The 21,860-nt window shown below is 38.6% G+C and overlaps 1 protein-coding gene across 1 annotated transcript in view; it reads right to left on the reverse strand.

Moving 5' to 3' along the window:
- Positions 1–9,299: 9,299 nt before the first annotated feature.
- The window catches only part of SYCP2L (synaptonemal complex protein 2 like), a 72,336-nt gene continuing 59,775 nt past the window's right edge, over positions 9,300–21,860 (reverse strand). The window contains exons 30-35 of the mRNA XM_069103489.1: positions 21,005–21,112; positions 20,491–20,579; positions 19,034–19,125; positions 15,911–16,010; positions 15,750–15,808; positions 9,300–9,429 (exon numbers count right to left, since the gene is read on the reverse strand). Of these exons, the coding sequence (XP_068959590.1) occupies positions 9,405–9,429; positions 15,750–15,808; positions 15,911–16,010; positions 19,034–19,125; positions 20,491–20,579; positions 21,005–21,112 (473 nt within the window). The 3' untranslated portion in view covers positions 9,300–9,404. The remainder of the gene's footprint in view (positions 9,430–15,749; positions 15,809–15,910; positions 16,011–19,033; positions 19,126–20,490; positions 20,580–21,004; positions 21,113–21,860) is intronic.

A 21,860-nucleotide genomic window follows, 5' to 3' on the forward strand; every position in this document is an offset into this window, starting at 1 on the left:
CTGCATGAATAAGGGAGTCAACTGGTAGTGGGCCACTGCACTGCTGACAGATACAAGTTGAATGTCTCTAGTCTATGGTACTATCAACATGCTGATAGTATTGAAGAAACTCCATATGCCAAGAGGTTTATTTTCTACCAGGTAGCTCCTTTTCCTACTTGCTAAAAGTAGAGCCTCTGATAAATGCTTGGTTTATCTTGCTAATTACTTCAGCTTTGAAAAAGAGTAAGCAACTCAGGGAGTGTTGACCTGTGTCTGTTTCTGACTCAGAACCAGGAAGAGTTGAATGACAAAGTAGATATGACAGAAAAAAATAACCATCATCTTAAGAGTTTTTGATGGGTAGGGATGATGACTGGACCTATGATGTCATTGGAATAGAGAATTTCCAGGGGAGGAAAGAATTGCTACCAATGTAGATTGGCACCTTCTCTGAAATGGAGTATCTCAGAGAGTTGCCTAGAGCAGTGTTAAACTCAAACCAAAAGGAGTCCCTGAGGGTTGCAGATTGACTTAGAAAACTACAAGTTAGGGGTAGCTAGGTGGCGCAGTGAATAAAGCACCAGCCCTGGAGTTAGGAGGACCTGAGTTCAAATCCAGCCTCAGATACTTAACTCATACTAGTCGTGTGACCTTGGGCAAGTCACTTAACCCTAATTGCCCAGGCTTCCTCCCTCCAAAAAAAAAAAAAGAAAGAAAGAAAACTACAAATGAGCATTGTGTGTGATGAAAAATCTCATCCAAAATTTAATCAAGAACAAGATCTCTTAGGATAGGAAGAGGAATTTATTCTCTTCCCCGATCATGAGGAAGAGGCACTTTACAAAAGGCAGAACAAGAATTTATACCCTAATAGGGTCCCTTCTCCCATTGGTTGGGGGTGGGGTGGTACAAGTCTTGGTACAAAAATCTTCCCCAATGGTAAACACAGAGGAACCTGCCAAGGAGGCTGATTGACAGCAAGGGAAAGGGAGGAGGGTCCTGGAGGGGCCTGGAGAGGCAGGAAATCTGAAAGCCTCCTGAAAGGGCTTGCTGCTGATTAACAGCAGAAGAAGAGGGACAGGGAGGGAAGTTCTGAGAAGTTTTCACTTTCCCCCCACACAGCATTATCTATGTTGTATTGTACTTTTGTTTATTTTGTTAAGCATTTCCTAAATATGTTATGATCTGGTTCAGGAGATACTCAGGTGTTTTGTTGTAGCTAGGGCCCAGTGCCAGCACTGAATTAAAATGTAATTAGGAAATGTTTAACAAAATAAAAATACAACATAGATAATATTACATTATAAAACTAAGTCAATATGCATCCTTATTGGGCAGCTAGGTGGCACTATGGATAGAGTGCTGGGCCCCCATTCAGGAAGACTCAATTCAATCTGACCTCAGACACTTACTAGCCTTGCTATCCTAAGCAAGTAACCTGTTTGCCTCAGTTCCCTCAGCTGTAAAATGAAATGACAAACCTCTCCAATGTGTTTGTCAAGAAAATCCCAAACAGGACCATGAAGAGTCAGACATGACTGAAAAACAACGAAAAGGTATCCTTATATATGGGTTAGTGGCCCCATTTCTATTTGCATTTGCTACCACTGGCCTGGAGCACTGAGATGTTATGTATCGTGTTTCCCCGATAATAAGACACTGTCTTATTATTTTTTTTGGACAGAAAAACACCAGAGGGCTTATTTTCAGGGGAGGGCTTATTTTAATGAACATTGACAGCAATTTTAATAAACAGGTAAATGTGAACAAAAAAATGTACCTTTATTCAATAAGCAAATCACTGGGGAAGAACAGGATGACGTGCTCACTGCTGCAGCTCTGATTGGATGCAGCTCAGAGTGCGGCGTGTGTTTTGGGGGGGGGGAAGGTGCATACAGAGGGTACTGTAATGTAGTGCAGGGGATCACCTTCACTACAGTAGCAATCTCAATAGGGCTTATTTTCGGGGGAGGGCTTATTTTAGAGAAATCTTACACAGTAAGGGGAGGGCTTATTTTCGGGATAGGTCTTATTATCGGGGAAACACAGTAACTTGCCCAGGGTCACGAAGTCAGTAGGCATCAGAGGCTACACGTGAACCTAAGTTTTCCCGGCAAGCTCTCTATCATCTACACCATACTAAGGATGGAAATAATGCACTTCAAAAAGTTTAAAAAGACAAAAAGGATCCCATGAACTGAGACTCTAAAAGGAAAGTTGGCTCAAGAGATCAAGAGCATCTTAAGCCTGAAACTATCATGATGCAATCACATAGGATTTTAATAAAGAATAACAATGATAAATTGAAATTAGATATCATTGTTAGGGGAGAAATATCTCTTTTTTGAGTTCATGTGGAAAGTACCTGCTTCCAAAATAGTTTTACCACAACCACAGAAATTATGGAAGCAAAAATTACAGAGGTTTTATTATGTTTAAGCACAGGTTCGGGAGACAGAAAAATAACCCTGAACTCCAAATGAAGTTTCTGAAAAGCTTTTACAGAAAAAATTATAACAGATAAATAACTGAATTATATTGTACATTGCAATTTCATACATTCTTTTAGGCTACAGAAGTTTGTTTTTTTAAAGACAGATTCATCCTATGCTTCCTTCAAAATCATAAAAGTTGAATAAACTTACTTAAACAGAATCATAATCTCATATGTTCCCTAAAGAATCAAACCTAGTTAAACAGTCCTATAGGTAAACCAAGTCAGGTCATAGATCAAACTACATTTAGAAGATCCACAATGGGCTGATGGAGGAGATCTACAGTATATCTACCAAGTCAGTCAGATGAAGCCTTCCTCAAGTCAAATAATTTGGGAAACCTTGATTCTCTTTTTGGCTACTTATCTGAGGAATGGTTGAGGCCTTAAGTACATTTTCACATCCCATAGGGCAGGTTTTAGCCGGCTCAATAACCTTCTAACTAGAAGAAATGTCCCTGACCTCCCCTTTGCATTCACAAGCATTCTCCAAGGTCACTTAAATACAAAGGGAGTTTGGGCCTGATACCTTTACTCCACCAAGCTGTCCTTCAAGAATATGTGCTTTGCTGTCCAAAAGTCTGGGTTATTATCTTGCACCTGCACTCAGATAATGAGCACTTCTTAGTGTCCTGAGAGAAGAGGGGAGTCTTTGCTAGCCCCCATTACCAAAATTCCTTGAAGCAGGAGAGTTAGACTTTTTCAGTTTAACTCATGACAACCCAGCTGAATTCTGAACTAAGCTCAGAGACAAAGAACTATGATGGCTGCAAGACAAAATCGATTACTTGTAAACAGGATCAATAAGAAAATGATACAGGATCAAATTTTAAACTTCTCACCTCATACCAATCTCTTCCCCGGAAAAGCCTCCAACATATGGAAAATCTGGCCTTTTTTCTAGGCTCAAATGCCACTTCCTTTGAGATTGCTCATAAGTGAGGCATATTCTCTATTGTGAATTTCTACGGCACTCCTTATCCATGCTTTGCATAGTGTCTTGCACAGAGCAGGTATGGAATAGTTCTTCTAGTCCTTGAGTTCTTAACCAAGGGCCCATGAATTAAAAAAATTTTTTTTTGATAATAGCATTTCTATATAATTGGTTTCCTTTGAAATCTATAAATTTTATTATATGTATTTGAAAACATCATTCTGAGAAAAGGGTCCATTGGCTTTGCCAGCCTGCCAGAGAAGTTCATGAAAAAGTTAAGAACCCCTGCTCTCAATAGAAATATCAAATGTTCTTCAATCCTTCCACAAGATCCATTAAATATTCATTTGTCCTTAGAATCTATTTCAGTACAATTCAGTTCAATAAAGTTTTGGGTGTCTGTCACGGTCCTAGGGACTAAAGAGACAGTCCTTCCTCAAATGACTACATTTCACTGAAAGAAAAGCAAAAATTATTAAGTTTACAAATATACAAATACAAAGGATATAGAGTATTTCAGTGGGGTGGGGGATGGGAAAAAACACAATTGAGGGATTAGGAAAGGCCACTTATAGATGACATGAGCTGTGCTTTGAATTAGGGTAGACCTCAAGACACTTACTAGCTGTGTGATCATTGTCAGTCACTTAACCCTGTTTTCTTCAGATCCCCATCTTTAAAGGGAGCTGGAGAAGTAAATGGTGCATCACTTCAGTATCTTTGCCAAGAAAACTCCAAAAGTGGTCACAAAGAGTCAGACACAGCCGAAATAACTGAAAAACACCATAGATTCCACAAGGAAGAGGTGAAAAGGGAGGACAGACTATTCAAAGACGAAGATAGGAGAAGGAATATCATGTACAGGGAGTACAAAGTAAGCTGGTTAGGCTGGAATATGAGTGCATGAGGGGAAGTAAGGGTACAATATGTCTGGAGAGACAGCTTGGAGACTTAACTGTGACCACTGAAAACTTCTGAATTCTGAACTTTTGAAAAGTCTTAAGAGAGGCTTTATCTCTGCTCCACCCCCATATGACCCCCAAAGTCCTCTTAGGTCCTGGCACCATTTGCATCATATCTTCATCTCTCGAGGTTTGGTGCTCAGAGGGCACAGGGCCTAGAACCTTCCTAGAAGCCATTCTCTCCCTCTTTCTCCCACACAAGCCCAGAAGTCAGGACAGCCTCTGCTTGGGACTCTACTGTTTGTCACCAGATGCAGAATGCTTCTTTCTGATGTCTGTCACATCTGTATGACTCCCATTGACTTTCGCCATAGGAATCGGAGAAACACCTGAATCACAATCTTTTATTGGCATCCAGAGAGCAACATGCCTGCTTACCGAGCACAGCACAGGTGGGTTTCTAGGCAAGCTATCCCTGCCATCTGGAGTGCACCACAGCATTCACTTATGATGATACCCTAGACAGGGGTGGGGAACCTGTGGTTCTGAGGCCACATGTCTTCTAGGTCTTTGGGTGCATCCTTTTGACTGAATCCCAAGTTTTACGAAACAAATCCTTTTAAGGGAATTTATTCTGTGAAGTTTGGATTAAGTCAAAGGGCTGCACTTGAGAACCTGGAAGGTCACATGTGGCCTCGAGGTCGTAGGTTCCCCACCCCTGCCTAGAAGATCCCACAGCAATGATTCCTTCTCCATTTGAAATGTGATGTAAGGTCCTATGGAAAAAGACAGTCATCTCAAATTGGATATGCCAGCACCTTTCCAAGGTTGAAGAAGGAGAAAATAATTTGTATTCTCCTATCATAACCCCTCAACTTCCAATGACCACGGGAACAAGGTGCCAGTGGTGAGGGTCAAGGCTAAGGGCATCGCTGCAAATTCTCCTAGAACAAAACAGACATAAGACGGTAGCAGACAGGGCTGAGAGATGCTGGATGTGTTCCTCATAAAGTCTTTACCACAGAAGAAACCAAGTACCATCATTCAGCAGAGGTAGTTCACAAATTAAAGTTACGAAATGGAGATTAAAAAAAGAGAGACTACTTTAGACCAACCCACTCCAAAAAGCACATCCCACTCTTTTTCCAAGCAAAGGCTCAGAGGTGGGTTTACTTAACAGTGTTTTACTTCTTACCTAGCCCAGACATCAGCAGTATGGATTCTGGAAGTGGAGATAGAATCAGAACCTCATCTAAAAAAATGGAGCCTTTTGGGACCAACAATCCTGGAGAAATGCAATTTGGGTTTCAGTGTCAGTCAACAGAGGTACTCAGAAGCCCTTAATGGATGGAACTTGTGTGGGTCCAGACAACCATAACTGAAGAGAACTCAACACACAGCCTTTAAGCCCAAGATGGACACTTTAGTGATGGAAGGGAAGATAAAACCTCCATGGGCCCATAACCTCAAATCGAGGTATAGGAACACGTTGACTGCTACAGGCTTCTAAAGACCCCTTTTTACATGGGCAAGATTATTCTTCTCAATGAATGGCTCTTGTGTAGAGAGGATCATAGACACATTTTTCTTGCTTCCTATCCACCTTGACTTGACATAGAAAAGAGGCTGCGCATTTACCGTTCTGTTGGAAATACACCTAGGGAGCTGTGATTGCCTCTTTAAATATTTGTGGCAAAGCTTGAATCTTTCTAATATAGGAAGGTCTATTCTGTAAGGACCCAAAGTTATTCTGAATAACTTGTCAAAGTACAGTCTACCACAGCCAACTACCGATCTACAAAACTAGATTGCAGAAGGTAAATCCAAATGGATAAATGTGCAAAACAAAATCTAAGTTTTGTTTTTTTTTTAATCAGTTGGGGTTAAGTAACTTGCTCAAGGTTACATGGCCAGTTATTTTGTGTGGGTGTTAAGTATTTGAAGCTGGAACCGATCCCGGGTCTCCCGACTACAGGCCAGCACTTTACTCACTGCACCACCTACCCGCCCCCATCCAAGTTTTTTAAAAAGTCTTAAGTGAAATAAGTAAAAACAATATTTTTGCCTCAATAATGTTTAATTAAAATGCTGATTAGTTACAGAGTACAAAGAATAATCTACAAACAAGTTTTTTTAAGGGGGGATTTATATCAACTAGCAACAAATTATTCAGAGCAATATTAAACATATTGATACCATAAAGATCAAACCACAGATTATAATGTGGTATTGTAAGCAGTGGGTGGAGGCAATGTTGTTTATTAGAAAGATTTGGGAAAATCTGACTTTCAAATACAAGACTCAAAGAAATATTAAAAAGGTAAGCAGGAAAGAGAAACCATAAGAGATTCAATAAGGTTAAACTGTTTACATTCCTTCACAGGATAATGATACTTGTAATTCCTAAAAACTTTCTCATTATTAAGGCAGTTAGAAGAAATGTGTATACAAACAGTTGGACACAGGTGTCAATTGAATATGATGGAATGATTAAAAAATTAAAATTAGGGGTGAAAAAGAAGAATTCACTGGGAAAATGGGTAAGGGATAGGTAGAATGGGGTAAATTATTTCTCATAAAAGAGGTTTTACCGTGGAAAGACAGGGAGGAGCATGTGAAAGACATGTGAAAAGAGGTGTGAAAAGACATGTGAAAGGGAGCATTCTCTCACCAGAACTGGATCAAAGAGGGAATGACACACACTCACCAGGGTATAGAAACCTATATTACCCTACAGGAAAGTAGAAGGGGAAGAGAATAGGGTGGGGTGCTTGACAGGAAGGAGGTCTGATTGGAGGAGTTAAAAGTCAGAAGCAAAACACTTTTGAGAATGGACAGGATGAAAGCAGAGAGAAAGCAGGATAAAAGAGGGAAGGGGAAAACAGGATAGAGAGAAATATATAGTAATCATAACTGAAAAAAAATTTTACAGAAAATTCCTCTTATAAAGACCTCATTTCTTAAGTATGTGGAGAATTGAATCAAATTTATAAAATAACAGCCATCCCTCAATTGAAAAATTGTCAAAATAGATATAAACAGGTAGTTTTCAGATGAAGCAAACTATCTATAGTCATGTGAAAAAATGCTCTATATCACTATTGATTAGAGAAAACAAATTAAAACAACTCTGAGTTACCACCCAATACCTATCAGATTGACTAATGACATAAAATGAAAATAAATGTTGGAGGAATGTGGGAAAATTGAGACACTAATGCACTGTTGGAGTTGTAGGTTCAACTTCAATGTTCAATCATTCTGTAGAGCAATTTCAAATAATGTTCAACCATTCTGTACAGCAATTTAGAACTATGCCCAAAGGACTATAAAATCATGCATATCTGTTGACCAAGCAAAACCTCTCTTAGATCTATATCCCAAAGAGATAAAAAAGGAAAAGGACATCTATGTACAAAAATATTTATAGCAACTCTTTTATGGTGGCAAAGAATTGGAAGTTGAGGGGATGTCCATCAAATGGGGAATGGCTGAACAAGTTGTTGTATATGATTGTGGTAGAATACTATTGTGCTATATAAAGTGATGAGTGAGAGATGTTCTCAGAAAAACCTGGACTTACCTGAAGTGATGTAAAATGAAATGAGGAAAACATTGTATACAGTAATAGAAATATTGTATGATGATCAACTATGAATGACTTACCAATTCTCAACAATATAAGTGATCCAAAAGCATTCTGAAGGACTTAGGATGAAAAATACTATCCATCTCTAGAGAAGAAAACTGATGGAGTCTGAATGCAGATCAACACATTTTTTCTTTACTTTCTCAAGTTTTAGGTTTTTTGGGGTCTATTTTCTTTAACATAGAAATATGTTTTTCATAACGAGGGTGTGAGGGAAAGAATTTGGAATTCAAAAAAATTAAGAACTAATGCTAAAAATTGTTTTTTACATGTAACTGGGGGAAAATAAAATATTAAGTATTTAAAAAGACAGATTTGGAGCCAGAATTTTAGTTCTCATTCTGGGAGCTTCTTGAAAGTGGGGACTATTAGGACAGTGCTTGGCACTGTAGTAGGAGCTTTGTTGCTGTTCGGTCATTTTTCAGCAGTGTGACCCCATTTGGGGTTTTCTTGGCAAAGATACTAGAGTGGTTTGCCATTTCCTTCTCCTTTTCATTTTATATATGAGGAAGCTGAGGCAAATAGGATTAAGTGACTTGCCCAAGGTCACACAGCTAGCATCCAAGACCAGATTTGAACTGGTAGGAGCTTAGTAAATGCTTATTGACTAACATCCTCAATCCCTACCTGGATGATGATCTCCCTAGACTTCCATTTCCTCATTCACTGCCCAAAGAGCCTGGATTAAATGCTTTTCAATACCCATTAGAACTCTAAATAACCTTAATCTGTTTTCAATGGTTTAAACTGATTACTGTATATTTTGCAAAGTAGAAACAAAGTCACTACTAAAAGTAGGTATATGAATTAATGTTTTTCCATTATGAAAATTCAAATATTCAATATGTACATGATTTCATGTGTTCAATCTTCACAGAAACTTCAAATCTTTTTTTTCCTATTTTGAAGATTACTTGGTTTCATGATGTCAGTTTTTAGGAGTCAAAACACACATCTGTCGAGGAAAAGAAAATTATTCCAATCTAGATGAGAACCTTTCTGAAATCTAGCACTTCTCCTTTTCCATCTTATTTTTCCTTCATATTTTCCAAAAATTTAAAGCTTTAATTTTACCTCCAAAACAAATTTTAAGAAGAGATGGATGAAATTAAGAGCAATTGGAAAAAGGAAAAAATAGCTTTGTCAAAAAGGGAAGCGGAAGGATTTTTTTAATTGCTCATCACTTCAATTGCATTTTTTAAAGAGTTCTTAAAGTTGTTGACTAATATTTGAACATTCTTTCTTCTAACTTAACCCCCAAAGCAGGGATTTTGTGGACAAGGAGCTAAAAAATTCAATTTCAAGCCAATGCAATATTTTATATTTAGTTCTAATTCAAATAATTCAGCGATGGAAATAGAACAGAATGGTGTCAACAACAGCTGCAATGCCAGTACATCATTTATTTAGTCAAAGGCAAAAGAGCAAGGAGGCCATCTTCGTTCATCTTTTCCTCAGGTGGTTTAGACTGGGATAGGAGAGAAAATACAGATGCAGTGAGTGAAGTCTGACCTTAAACGGTATCCCTCTAATTCCCCATAAGAATGACATTCCCTACCCTAAGATGCACCACAAGGTTACTGAGAAGTTACTGACCAGTCATGGAGTAGAAATTTCTATCATTGTGGACCAAGCAAATGTGGTCTTTTCCCTTTCCTTCTGAGTGGTGCTATTTAAGGATTCAGTTCAAACTTATACATTTCATTTACCCATTTAAAAAATCTCCAACACATATAGTTACTGAGGTCCTCTTGCAGGAATTGCCACACACTGTTTTAAGACAAATAGCATTGGGCTCCTCTGATAGATAAACGGTCAAGCTCTATTTATTCCCAAATCTAAAAGTCTGTCTTCCAATTGGAAAGGAAGCCTTTACTTATCTTCCTTAATTCTACTCCCTTTACAATTTATCTTGTATATACCATTATCCCTCCCACATTGTGACTTTCCCCATTGCGGTTTCAATTTATCAAGGGTTGACATAAAAAATAAATAAATGGGAATTTTGAGGGAGTTTTGCAGAAGCCACAGATGACTTGTGAAGCCCAGCAGACGACACAGAGTTTATGACCAAATACTTAACCAAAATTTTATGATAAGGTAAAAAAAACCCATAAAAGAAAAAGAAAAAATTCAGACTTCTCTGGCATGATGGGAGGGCCAAAAGATTTTATGTGAATTTTCTAGACCAAGGTGGTACCACTCCCCTAGCCCTCTTTATATATCCTGTAGCTTGTTTGAACATACAGTTGTTTGCACATCATCTCCCCTTTCAGCTTGAGAGCAAGGACTATCTTTTGTGTCTTTCTCTTTATCCCCAGTGCTTAGCACAGTGCCTGGAATACAGAAGGCACTTAATAAATGTTGACAGATTATAGAATTTAGCTAAGTATGTGTTACAGAAAATCAAGGACTATGTTGCAAGATAATGAGGTGTAGTGGAAAAGATGGTGAGTTTTGAAATCAAGGGGCCCAAGCTTTAGTCCTGGCTCAAAGGTCACCTACTGTGTGACCATGGGTTGTCACTTCACCAGAGCCTCAGTTTCCTTGTCTAAAAAGAAATGGAAATAAAAATACTTGGAACTACCTCCCTCACAGAGCTAGGGTGAGGAAAGCACTTTGTAGAACTTTAAGATGCTACAGAAATATCAAGTGAAGAGATGTATATGGAGCATCCTGGCTGCTGTTTCTAGAGGATACAGAAAATCCTAGGTCAAGGAGCATCCACTTAGAGCTAAAGGGACCCTAGAGGTCATTTAATCTAACCACCTCATTGTACAGATGGTATAAAATGAGGTGTAGTCAGATTAAGTGCTCAGGGTCACAAAGGCAAGTGGAAGCACTGGAGTGCCAACCACAGATCATGGATTCCAAGCTGGAAGAGACCTTAGAGGTCATCAGAACTGCCCCCCTCATTTTACAGGTGAGGAAACTGAGGCTAGCAGAAGTGGGATGATTTGCCCAGGGTTGCACATAGTTGACAAATGACTAAGATAGGTTTGAACTTTGGTTTTCTGGCTCCAAATCCAGTGTCTTCGCTGTTGTACCACACTGCTTCCCAAACAGAAAAGCCAAAAGGAGCAAGATATCTACTCCAGGCCCTTAAAGAACTTACAGTCTTAATTAAGGCAGGTAGAATGGGAAAGTCCTGCTATTCACAGTAGTAAAGTAGAATGTTAAATAGAGAATATATAAGCCAGCATTTAGCGCCTTCAACGTCCTAAGCCCAGGCTACAACTCCTAGGAATCGTCATGGAAAGAAATAAGAACACAAAAAGGGGCTTCAGCTGAAGTTTCCCCCATTGCTAGGCTATGGGTCGAATTGCTTTGCATTTTAGTACTTTTTGCATTTTAGTACATTTTAGTACCTTGGGAAAAAAAAAAATTTCATATCCCCAAACAAGGCAATTTATGTACCTATCCTGGAGCTGTAGCATAAAATTGGTCTTGGTTTTTCTTATGATGGTTGAATGAAGTAAATTCTGGAAAAAAATTGGCAGTCTCATACTGGACTCACAGCCAGTAATTAAATTGACACCAACCACCAGAACAAAGTTTTAATGGAATATTATAGCTAGTTGAGAGTGAGTAAAACAACTCAGGATTAAGTATAGTTTCAAGGGATTTTTAAAAGTATCTTGTCTAGAAATAACCACTTTCGTAGTCAGAACTCTAATATTGTCAGCTATTCAAAACTTGAATCTATCCTAAGGATTACTGTCTCTAGAAGGGAGAATTTCTGAATCTTCATTAAAATAATTCTTAGAAAAGTAGACTATACTACATCTCGAGACAGCATTTTCCTGTCTTAATTTGGGAAAAGCTACACATTTCAATAAAATTTTGTGAATTTCTATCCACATACAGAGAAAGGACTGTGGAATCTGAATATAGATCAAAGCATTCTCTTTTCACTTTTTTTGGTTTTTCTCTCATGGCTTTTACCTTTTGTTTTGATTCTTCTTTCACAACAGGACTAATGTGTAAATATATTTACTATAATTATACATGTATAACCTTAAAAAAAAGGAATGAGTATTATATTTTTCAGGGTTTTTTTTCCTGCATATATTGTATAGTCATATGATTTTTGTTGTTTTTGTTATTATTATGTTCAAATATGCTTACAGTTTTCCTAGTTTTAAAGCAGCCCTCCATTCATGGTGTGGATCTCACCTGGTCACGGTATATGATCTTTGTGATGTGTTGTTGTAATGTCCTTGGCAGTATTTTGTTAAAGTTTTTTGCATCAATATTCAACAACAACAACAAAAAGTTTGTGCATTCATTTGTTTCCACTGGATACATTTATCTATGCTAGGGCCTGAACTAATCAAGTTAGACACATCCGATCCTACTTTCCTACTAACCTGCTATGGAAATGATGGAAAACAGGCTACATATGTCACAGAATACTTAGAGCCAAAGTTAAATTCTTCTGGGATCATTGAATAAGAAATAAGTCCCAAGGACTACAAGCTGAGACAGAGTAGTATTAGTGGGAGAATGCTTCCTCTAGCAGTTGAGATATTCTGAAGCCCCACAGGGGACCTGGGCCAGGTGAGGAATGAGAAGGCAAGAAAAAAATGTTCATCACTAGATGAATTTAACAGAAAACTGACTGATATCAGTCAAAATAAATCAAAATAAAGTAGTTCCAAGTTTCTTAAGGCTAAAAAGCTAGTGCTTGTAAGCTAGCATTTTGGGGGGCTTTTGAGTTTTACAAAGATATAGACATAGAAAGATAAAGATAGATATCAATATAGATAAAATATAGAGATAGGTAGATATATAGAGATATCTACATAAACCATAAATATAGATAAACCATGGCTATAATAGGTTAGATATTAATACAGATAAGATAAAGATATTGATATAGATAAAATATATATACAGATATAGATGTCAATATAGATAAAATATATTGATTTGGAGAAATACTGATATATATATATATGTATATGAAATGTAGGTAGAGATAATGATATAGATATCAATATATATAAAATATAACCATAGATACATTCTATAACTTGAGCCTCATAACAATTCTGTGACAAAAGTACTATTATAGCCCCATTTTATGAAAGAGGAAAATGAGGCTTGGGGGGAGGGGTGGCTAGGTGGAGCAGTGAATAGAGCACTAGCCCTGGAGTCAGGAGGACCTGAGTTCAAATCTGGCCTCAGATACTTAGCACAAAAACTAGCCATGTGACCTTGGGCAAGTCACTTAACCCCAATTGCCCTCCAAAAAGAAAAAAAAATGAGGCTGGGAGAAGTAATGTGCCCAGAGTCATACAGAAAAGTTTAAAGGCAGGGCTTCAGCTCCGGTTTTCTTGATTCCAAGGTCAGCATTCTATCCATTAGCTGCCTGAAGATGGCATCTCTCAAGACACACCAAAGAAGAGTTCTTTGTACTTTAACTCACAGAAAACTACTGGCACTGAAACCTAATATTTTTAAAATATATGACAACTATGAGTAAATCTACTTGGAAACACTTCCAAGAAACTGTAAAGTGCTATCTGTGCAAAGGGTTTTTGTTCTTTTTCTCTCTAATGAAAAAGATAACAAGAACACTCAGCTATAATAGGACAGAGATGGGGATAAGGACATGGAATTAGAAGGCTTGTATTCACTTCACTAGGACGTTCCATCGAATTTAAGGTTTGTTTTGTGTTTGTTTGTTTTTTACTTTTGCTAACAGAAAGGAGAAGAGCTGTGGAAGGACAGAGTCCTAGCATCTCAGGGTGGGAAGGAGCCTCAGAGGCCATCCAGCCCAGCCCAACCCACACTGAACAAGATTTCTTTCTACAACATAATGGGCATGCTGTTTACTGGCCTTTGTTCCAAGAATTTCAAGGACTGGGAACCTAATTCCTCCTGAGACATTAGAACTTTCCCTGGAAAGTGCAAGGGGAATAGTAACTTGTGTTGGAAGGGTTTTGTGCTTAGCTGTATTTTGTTTATATTATTTGTACTGATATCTTTTGGTTTTACTGATCATTTCCCATTACTTTCCCTTCCCTGTCTCTTGTGCCCAGAGAGCCATTCCTTGTAACAAAGAATAAAAAAATGATGGAGGTAGGGGAAAGTAGTTCAGCAAAAGCATCACTTGTATCTAACAGTACATCCATACCCATAGTCTCCCAACTCTGCAAAAGAAAGTTAGGAGTTTTACGGGCAAATAGCACAATTCAGTTGTGTCCAACCCTTTGTGACCCTATTTGGGGTTTTCTTGGAAAAGATACCTGGAGTGGTTTTCCATTTCCTTCTCCAATTCATTTTGCAGATGAGGAGACTAAGGCAAACGGGGTTAAGTGACTTGCCCAGGGTTACACAGCTAGTAAGTATCTGAGGCCAGATTAGAATTCAGGGAGATGAGTCTTGATTCCAGGCCCAGTGCTCTGAGCTCTGTCTAAAGATATATGTGGACTATGTCAGGAGTTAATGGAGGTCTTTATTGGAGGTCTTGAAAGCAAAGGCCAGACAAATACTTGTCAGTTATATTGTAGAAAGGATTCTCATCTACCCCATGCCTGAGTCCAGTGACTTTTAAGCTCCCTCTTCAACTCTGAGTCTGCAGCTCTTTCATATACTAACCCCTTGGGATAGAAGCTGGAAACACAAGGGTGGCAGGACTCGATGTGGAAATAACACTAATTTGCCTTTCCTGAAAACATACCGACAGAAAGGAAAGGAGGCAAAGAAACATTCTGGAGAGAAAAGGAAAACCTTTGTGAACTCAACAAATGTATAGTAGAGAACGTCCAAAAACATAGAACTAAAAATCAACTGTATTCTCAAAGAACAAAAATCTGAACACGATAACTGCATAATTTTAAGCTTTAATTTTAAAGTTTTCAGACTGGCAAGCTAAATTCATATTCTATTTTGACATTTGGCAAGTTGAGTTTAGTATTTCTTCCCTCCTTGGGGAGGGCCAATGAACCAAAATAGAAAGAACAGGTGATGCAGGGGTGGTTAATTTGAATAAGCTACAATCCTCTGGGGAGGCAAGATAGAGTAATGGCTAGAGCCAATGGTATCATACTCACACAGCCTGGCCTGAACCAGATTAAAATGTAATTGGAAATATTTATATAACAAAATAAGTAAAAATACAACACAACGTATACAGGGTTAATTTGTGTTTTCTGTATTGATAGGCTACCTGTAGAGATGTTTTCTGTTTGAGTTCGCCATCACTGGTGTATTGCATTGGACTTGGAGTTAGGAAGAGCTAGGTTCAACTCCTACCCTAAGACACTTACTAGTTGTATAACCCTGGGCAAATTACTCAATGATAACTAGCACAAATAGAATGCTTTCAGGTTTGCAAAACATTTTATAAATATTCTCATTTTATACTCAAAATGATCCAAAGAGGTAGGTATCATTACCCCTATTTTACAATTGAGGAAACTGAGAGAGGGGAGGGGAGAGGGAGGGAGAAGGGAGGGGGGGAGAGGGGGAGGGGGAGATTGTGACTTGGCCAGGGTCACACAGCTAATGTCTGAGACCAGATTTGAACTCTGGTCTTCCTATCTCCTGGCCTGACTTCAGATTCAAACTCAAGAATATGCTGTAGAACCAGCATTTTATGCACTGCGCCATCTAACTGCCTTGGCAGCTTTGTCTTCCCCTCTCTATGTCTCAGTTTCCTCATCTGTAAAATGAGGTGGATGGATTTGATGGCCACTGAGGTCCGTTCCAGTTCTAGACCTATGATTCTATGACTTCTATCACTGTCCCCAAAAGAATGCTTTAAAAAAAAATAAGTACCTCTGCATTTCCAGGTCACAGAATGAATTTAGTTTGGTGGACTGTTCTTTCCAAACGTCCTAAAATTGATGCAGAGAAGAAAAAGTCGCTACTTATTATTACTTTGCCCTACGATATAAGCAGACAGACCCCAGAGAAGAGGAAGACAAGCCAGAACTTACAAGGATTTCCTTCTCAAGATCTTTCAGAGTTTGCATATCCTTCTTAAAGTTGTCCAATTCATGAAGAATGCTCTTATGGAACTGTTCTATCTTATCTAGCCTGATTGTGTGAAAAAAAATCACAAAATTAGTTATCTGAGGATACAGATACACCATGAGAATACAACCTAATCTTCCTGCCATAAGAGATAGTTCAAATGAGGCAGGTTCCCCACCCCTGTGTTAGAAATTTTTTAGTTTGCCATGAAGGTCATTTGAGTTTTCCTACCCACCTCATACACTCTAAAAGTTGTTTACCTTTAATAGAGCATTTTGACATTGAGCCAATCATTTTCAGAGACTCATTTTTCATGAAGTGATATTTCTAAATTCAAAAGAAATGGACATCTCAAGCTCATCTGACTGAGGAAAAGTCAGTGGGAGAGAGTGGTTTACAACAGCTAGACTCTAAAAGAGAATAATGCTGTTGATGTACCTGGGACAGAGACAAAGCTCATGTTAGCAGCTCCACTCCCATATTATTTCTTCTTTTATATCCTTTTCTAACCTCACTGCCCCCAAATTTCAGAATGTCGCTAGGTGTATTTGGGCATTGAACATTCCCAGTTCTCCATCAACAGATTTCTATCAGTAGTTATCCTCTCCTCCCCCACTTCAACCCCAGTTTAAAACTTATTTATCCCTCTAGAAAGGGAATTATAGGACCTAAGAAGAATATGGGCTTGGTATGCGGCAAGATCAAGGAATCACAGGTGGACAGCCAGTTACCCTTGAAATGCTATGAAGAAAGCTTCTAGCAAATTGGATGGATCCCACATGTCTGAGAGTTGCCCAGGATTGGTGGGAATAGATTGAAATCTGCATTGCTGGAAGAAACTCCCAAATTGATGGCAGATCCATTTAAATACTTGAGAGAAAGGGAAATAGAAGTAGTTTCATGCTTTTAAAAAAGCCTCTCTACTAAAAACTGTTAACATGTGGCTAATAAGCATATTATCTTGTCACTTTGTGCCTTTGCAACATCTCTCCAATATGGCCCCTCCTCTCCTCTGACACTGCTACCACTCTAGTGAAAGCCCTCACCATCTCACACCTGGCCTATTACAATAGCCTCATGGTGGCTCTGCCTGACTCAGGTCTCTCCTAAATCCATTTAACAGTCAAACTGATCTTCCTAAAGTGCCCGTCTCACCCTATTATCCCCTATTCAATAAAATCCATTAGCGTCAATCATAAGGACCTCACTTTGGGACCCTCCTTCGCTTGCACCTTTCTTTTCTTCCTGTACTCTGCGATCCAGTGACAGTGGACTCCACATTGGTCACTTGCTGCCCCTTATGCAAGAAGCTCCATCTCCTGACTGCCCCCTATGCCTGGAACTCTCTCTTCTCATTTAGACCTCTCAACTTCCCTGGCTTTCTTCAAGCCTCAGCTACAATCCATCTTCTTTCCCAGTCCTCCTTAATGCTAGTGCCTGCCCTCTGAGATTATCTCTTTATCCTGTACATATAGTGTCCTTTACATAGCTATTTTTGGTTGTCTCCCCCATTAGACTATGGGGACCTTTGAAAGCAAGGACTGGTTTTTGCCTTTCTCTGTATCCTGAGTACTTTGCAGCAGGCCTGGCCCATAGTTGGGAATTAGTAAATGCTAGCAGATTGACTGACTTTATTCAGAGTAACTTGTTCTCCCAAATTGTCCCCAATTGTTAAGTTGTTTTGTTTTTGCCTTATCTCAGTACCAAAGCTTGAGAACCTACCATTTATGCAAGGAACTAAGCCTTCCTTTCTTAATCTTTTATTGGCTCCTGATGGCTTATGTTAAAAATATTGAGATCTTCCTCTAAAAGAATAAATGAATGAATGAAAATGTATTTAATGTCTATTATGTGGTAAATACTGGGGATACTAATTCAAATAACCATGTTCATTTTAATGGGGAAGGCTATATACAGGGGGGTTAGAATTCAGAATAGAGGAAGAACAAGGCTTGGAAATGAAATACCATGGTGACCAAGTCCCATACAAGTAAAATATCACCTGTCAGAGTCCAGGTTCATGGAGGCGCAGTCTGATTAGGGGTGGGAGAAAGACAGTGGCTAGAAGGTGGATGAAATGATTTGGAAAAGGCCATAAAGTCTTATCTAATGGCCATGTCCTAGAAATCAGGAAACCTGTATTCTAGTAGCACATTGGTCACTTTATGGGATGCCAGTAACTTTGATGTCTCAGTTTCCCCAACAGTAAAATGGAGACTATCATCCTTGCTCTATACACTTTGTATGATTTTTATTAAAGTGACAAAACATGAAAGCTAAGGAAAAGTACCTAAAAGCATTATTCAAATACTACCAAACTCTACTCTTAAGAATACCCCCTATCACTCTTTCTGTCTTATGCCATTATATGCCATTCTCCTCCTTGAAGACAGGCCTCTCTAAGGCTCACTTCAATTTACCTTATCTGCTGCTTTGTCTTTTTTTTTTTTTAAGGTCACGTCCAAAAAAACATGTAAGTGCTCTGATGGAGTTGGGCTATCAGCAGTGCATACCACAGTCCTCTCCAACTCTTATCCATCTCCAGTCCAGAAACAATTTCTTTTCAATTCAGTAAAGATGGTAATTTTTTTCAAATAAATTTTATTGATTTTTTTTTATATTACCTACTTTCCCAACATAATCCTCCCTACTTCCTATCCCAGAGAGTCATCATTTGTAAGGATAGCAATAGGACCTGTGATTTCATTGATATAGGGAATTCCTGGATGAGGAAAATTCCCTTTGCCAATGCAGCTTGGCCCCCCCTCTGCAATGTGCAGTTCTTGAGAGTTACTTAAACCACTGAGAAGTTCAAAGATTTGCCCAGGGTCACACTGCCAGGGTGTTAAAGTCTGAGCATCAAAGAAAAAGGAGGGAAATAAGAAAAAGAGGGGGCAGAAAAACAAAAAGGGGGGAGGGAAGAATGAGGAAAAGAAGGGAAGAAAGATAAATAACTACTACCATGTGGTAGAGATAGAAAGTTTCTTAAGGTCACAGATTTCTTCAATTTGCTTTCAATCTCTACACCACCTAATTGAGTGGCCACTGCACTCATAACGATCTTGTTCAATTTAATGAGTATTTACCTACATTGATGTATCTGGTTTAAAAGCAGGGCTAACTTCTCAGATGCTTTCGTAGCATTTTGGAAACAAGTGTCTTTTTCCTTGTTCCTAGACTGAATCATAACCAAAAGGTTAATTAGATTTACGTTATAATTTTTTTCATTGAAAAGGAGGATTCTGGGATGGTGGGAAGGTAGAAGAATTAATGTGGAAACGAATCAATAAAAATGTTTTTAAAAGCTAGGCAAAATATGACTAAAAGCATCATGTTTTCATTTAAAGGGATGATGCCAGAATGCTGATTGATAGCACTGTTGATTAGTGAGGACAAGAACAGCACATGGCAATAGAAGACGCACTTTCACTTCATCAGCACATGCTGTCAAAGACTATACTCTGTCTTAACTTATACAATTTTCTCAGAGTGATAGCATTTTAACATTGAAAGGGACCTTTGAAAACATTTCCAGTACATTTAGCTAAAATGCTAGCAACATTTTGAGTTGCTGTTAAGAAAAATGGCAAAGGTTTTCAAAGATTGTTGTGATTGTTGACTAATATATTGGCCATATATAGCATGAGGCCAGAAAATTACCTATTGCTGTGGGCAAGCCCTTTAAGAGGCAATAAAACATCAAAGACTCCTATCTAACACTAGTGAGCAATTTTTACAGAGATTCGAGTTGCTTTTATTCTTGGTTCCAAAGTGTTCCACTTCTCAATCTGCCTCTTTAAACTTGCCTCATAACCATTCTCCCCAATCACCTCTCTTCTTGTTCTACTTTATCAATTCTCCTCCTGAATATTGTTTTTGTGTTTGCTAATCCCTTTTTCCTGCCAGCATGCAACAATCATCCATTTTTATTAACTTAGTCAGTATGACTGCAGTGATAATAAGGATGTGGACGAGAGTTCACTCGTATGGCTCCAGTTAGCTTCTGTCTATAGTCCTCCTAAAATGGATGACATTGGTCTGAGAGGGAACTGGGTGATTATGTGTGTGGATCAGAGAAAGTCTACTATTCCTCCCCCTCAAACTCAAGTAACTATTCAACAGACATGCAGTGAGTACAGAGAATTAGGCATTACAAAATAAATTGGAACCGGTCATTGTTCAGTCCCTGCAACCTTTTACTATAATAATGCATGACTTTGTAAACCTCCACTAAAGTCTTACAGGACAGTTTCATCATGATATAAAGGTGACCCTGGGCTCTCAAAGGCCATATCAACGGAACAAAATTTTTGGTCATCCTACCACGTGGGACAGGTTTACAGTGCTGGCCTAGTGAGAGAATGTGCTCCTATCTACCCAATGGCCATCTTAGCGCAGAGGGGCTTAACACTATATTAGCCAGAAAGTCATGGGTTAGTTGGCCAAGACGGTCCATAAATAATTAGAAAAGGATTGTGAGTTGCATCAATGAAGGAAAATCTAGATTCTACTGAATTCACCAAAGTGTCAAAAGTCACATTACCTCAAATTTTTTCTTCAATTCATTAGTAAAGTTTTCAAAGGTAGAGATGACAGCGGGCTCTCCTAGATTGTCTGGTATGACCTGTGAGGCTAAGTATTTCTTAGAATAAGTTGAAAGACACAGTAAAAAATTTGCATTAAAAACAAACATTTGCTGAACATCTACCATGTGGCTATTACATAACATACAACCCAAACGCAAATCATGACTGATTAATTCAGTGACCAAAGAAGATTCCATAGCACTGAAGATGAAGCTTACTACCCACCTCCTGACAGAGGTAATGGATGCAAGATGCAGAATGGACATAGTTTTTGGACATGTCCTATTTTTTTGGATTGACTATATATTTTTACAAAAGTTTTTGGTTGTTATTTTTTTCAATGTTAGAAGTGGAAAAGAGAAAAACTTAATTTTTGTTCTTTGAAAAATAAAATTAAAAAAAACAAGAGTCAGCCTTTCTAAACACATAACTAGCATTTTACCTTTAACTTTGCTATATGTACAATGTTACCTGCAGGAACGGGGTTTTCTCCAGGCATTAAGGCAACAGGGGAAAATGGTGTGTGGCCCTCTTCTAATTTTCGCTGTTTTGGCTTTATCAAAGTACTATCTGATAAATCTAAAGGCAAAGAAAGCTCCATAAACATCACATTACCCCAAGTCCAAGTTTTCTCCTTGCTGAAACAATAACAAACTGACCGACTGCAAGAGAAAGTGTTGAGTACTACTCATTCTATGTTTCTATGCCATGCCGCCTGATTTAAAGTGACCAAGGGAAGTAAAAACATTTCAGTGATCCCCAAAGAGAAGAGAAACATAGAAAATATTTCTCCCCAGAAATAGGAAACAATCTGCTTAGCAAAGGTGAAGACTGACAGAGCTAGGAACATCTGTGTCCTCACCCTGGAACATCCCTCCACTCTGCATCTCCCTCCCCCTCCCTGGTGAGTTCCTCCCAGAATCTCCATTTTGGGGAAGAGTCCCAGGCCATCCATTCTTCATTCTTTCTCTCAGCTCTGTTGACTATAGATCTTGCCACTGTTCCATTAAGTCAGTACCGCTTCCAGCTTTTCAGATTCTTTTTATGTGTCGTCTTTCCCCATCAGAATGTAAGCTCTTTGCAAGCAGGGGTTCTCTTCCTTTTTGCTTATCTATTTGTATCTCCAGCAACCAAAGCAGTGTCTGCATAATAATTGCTTTTTAAGTAACTAATAATGTGGTTTTTTTTTTTAAGCAATCGGAGTTAAGTAACTTGCTCAAGGTTACACTGCCAGGTGTTTCTGGGTGGGTGCTAAGTGTTTAGCCCAGGATTTGATCCCCAGGTCATCCCAACACTGGAGTGGGTGCTGGCCGCCCCAACTAATAAT

This window comes from Petaurus breviceps, unplaced genomic scaffold (assembly GCF_028583685.1).
Source record: "Petaurus breviceps papuanus isolate PSGF00001 unplaced genomic scaffold, PetGlider_PUasm1.0 582, whole genome shotgun sequence".
In the NCBI taxonomy this organism is placed as follows: domain Eukaryota; kingdom Metazoa; phylum Chordata; class Mammalia; order Diprotodontia; family Petauridae; genus Petaurus; species Petaurus breviceps.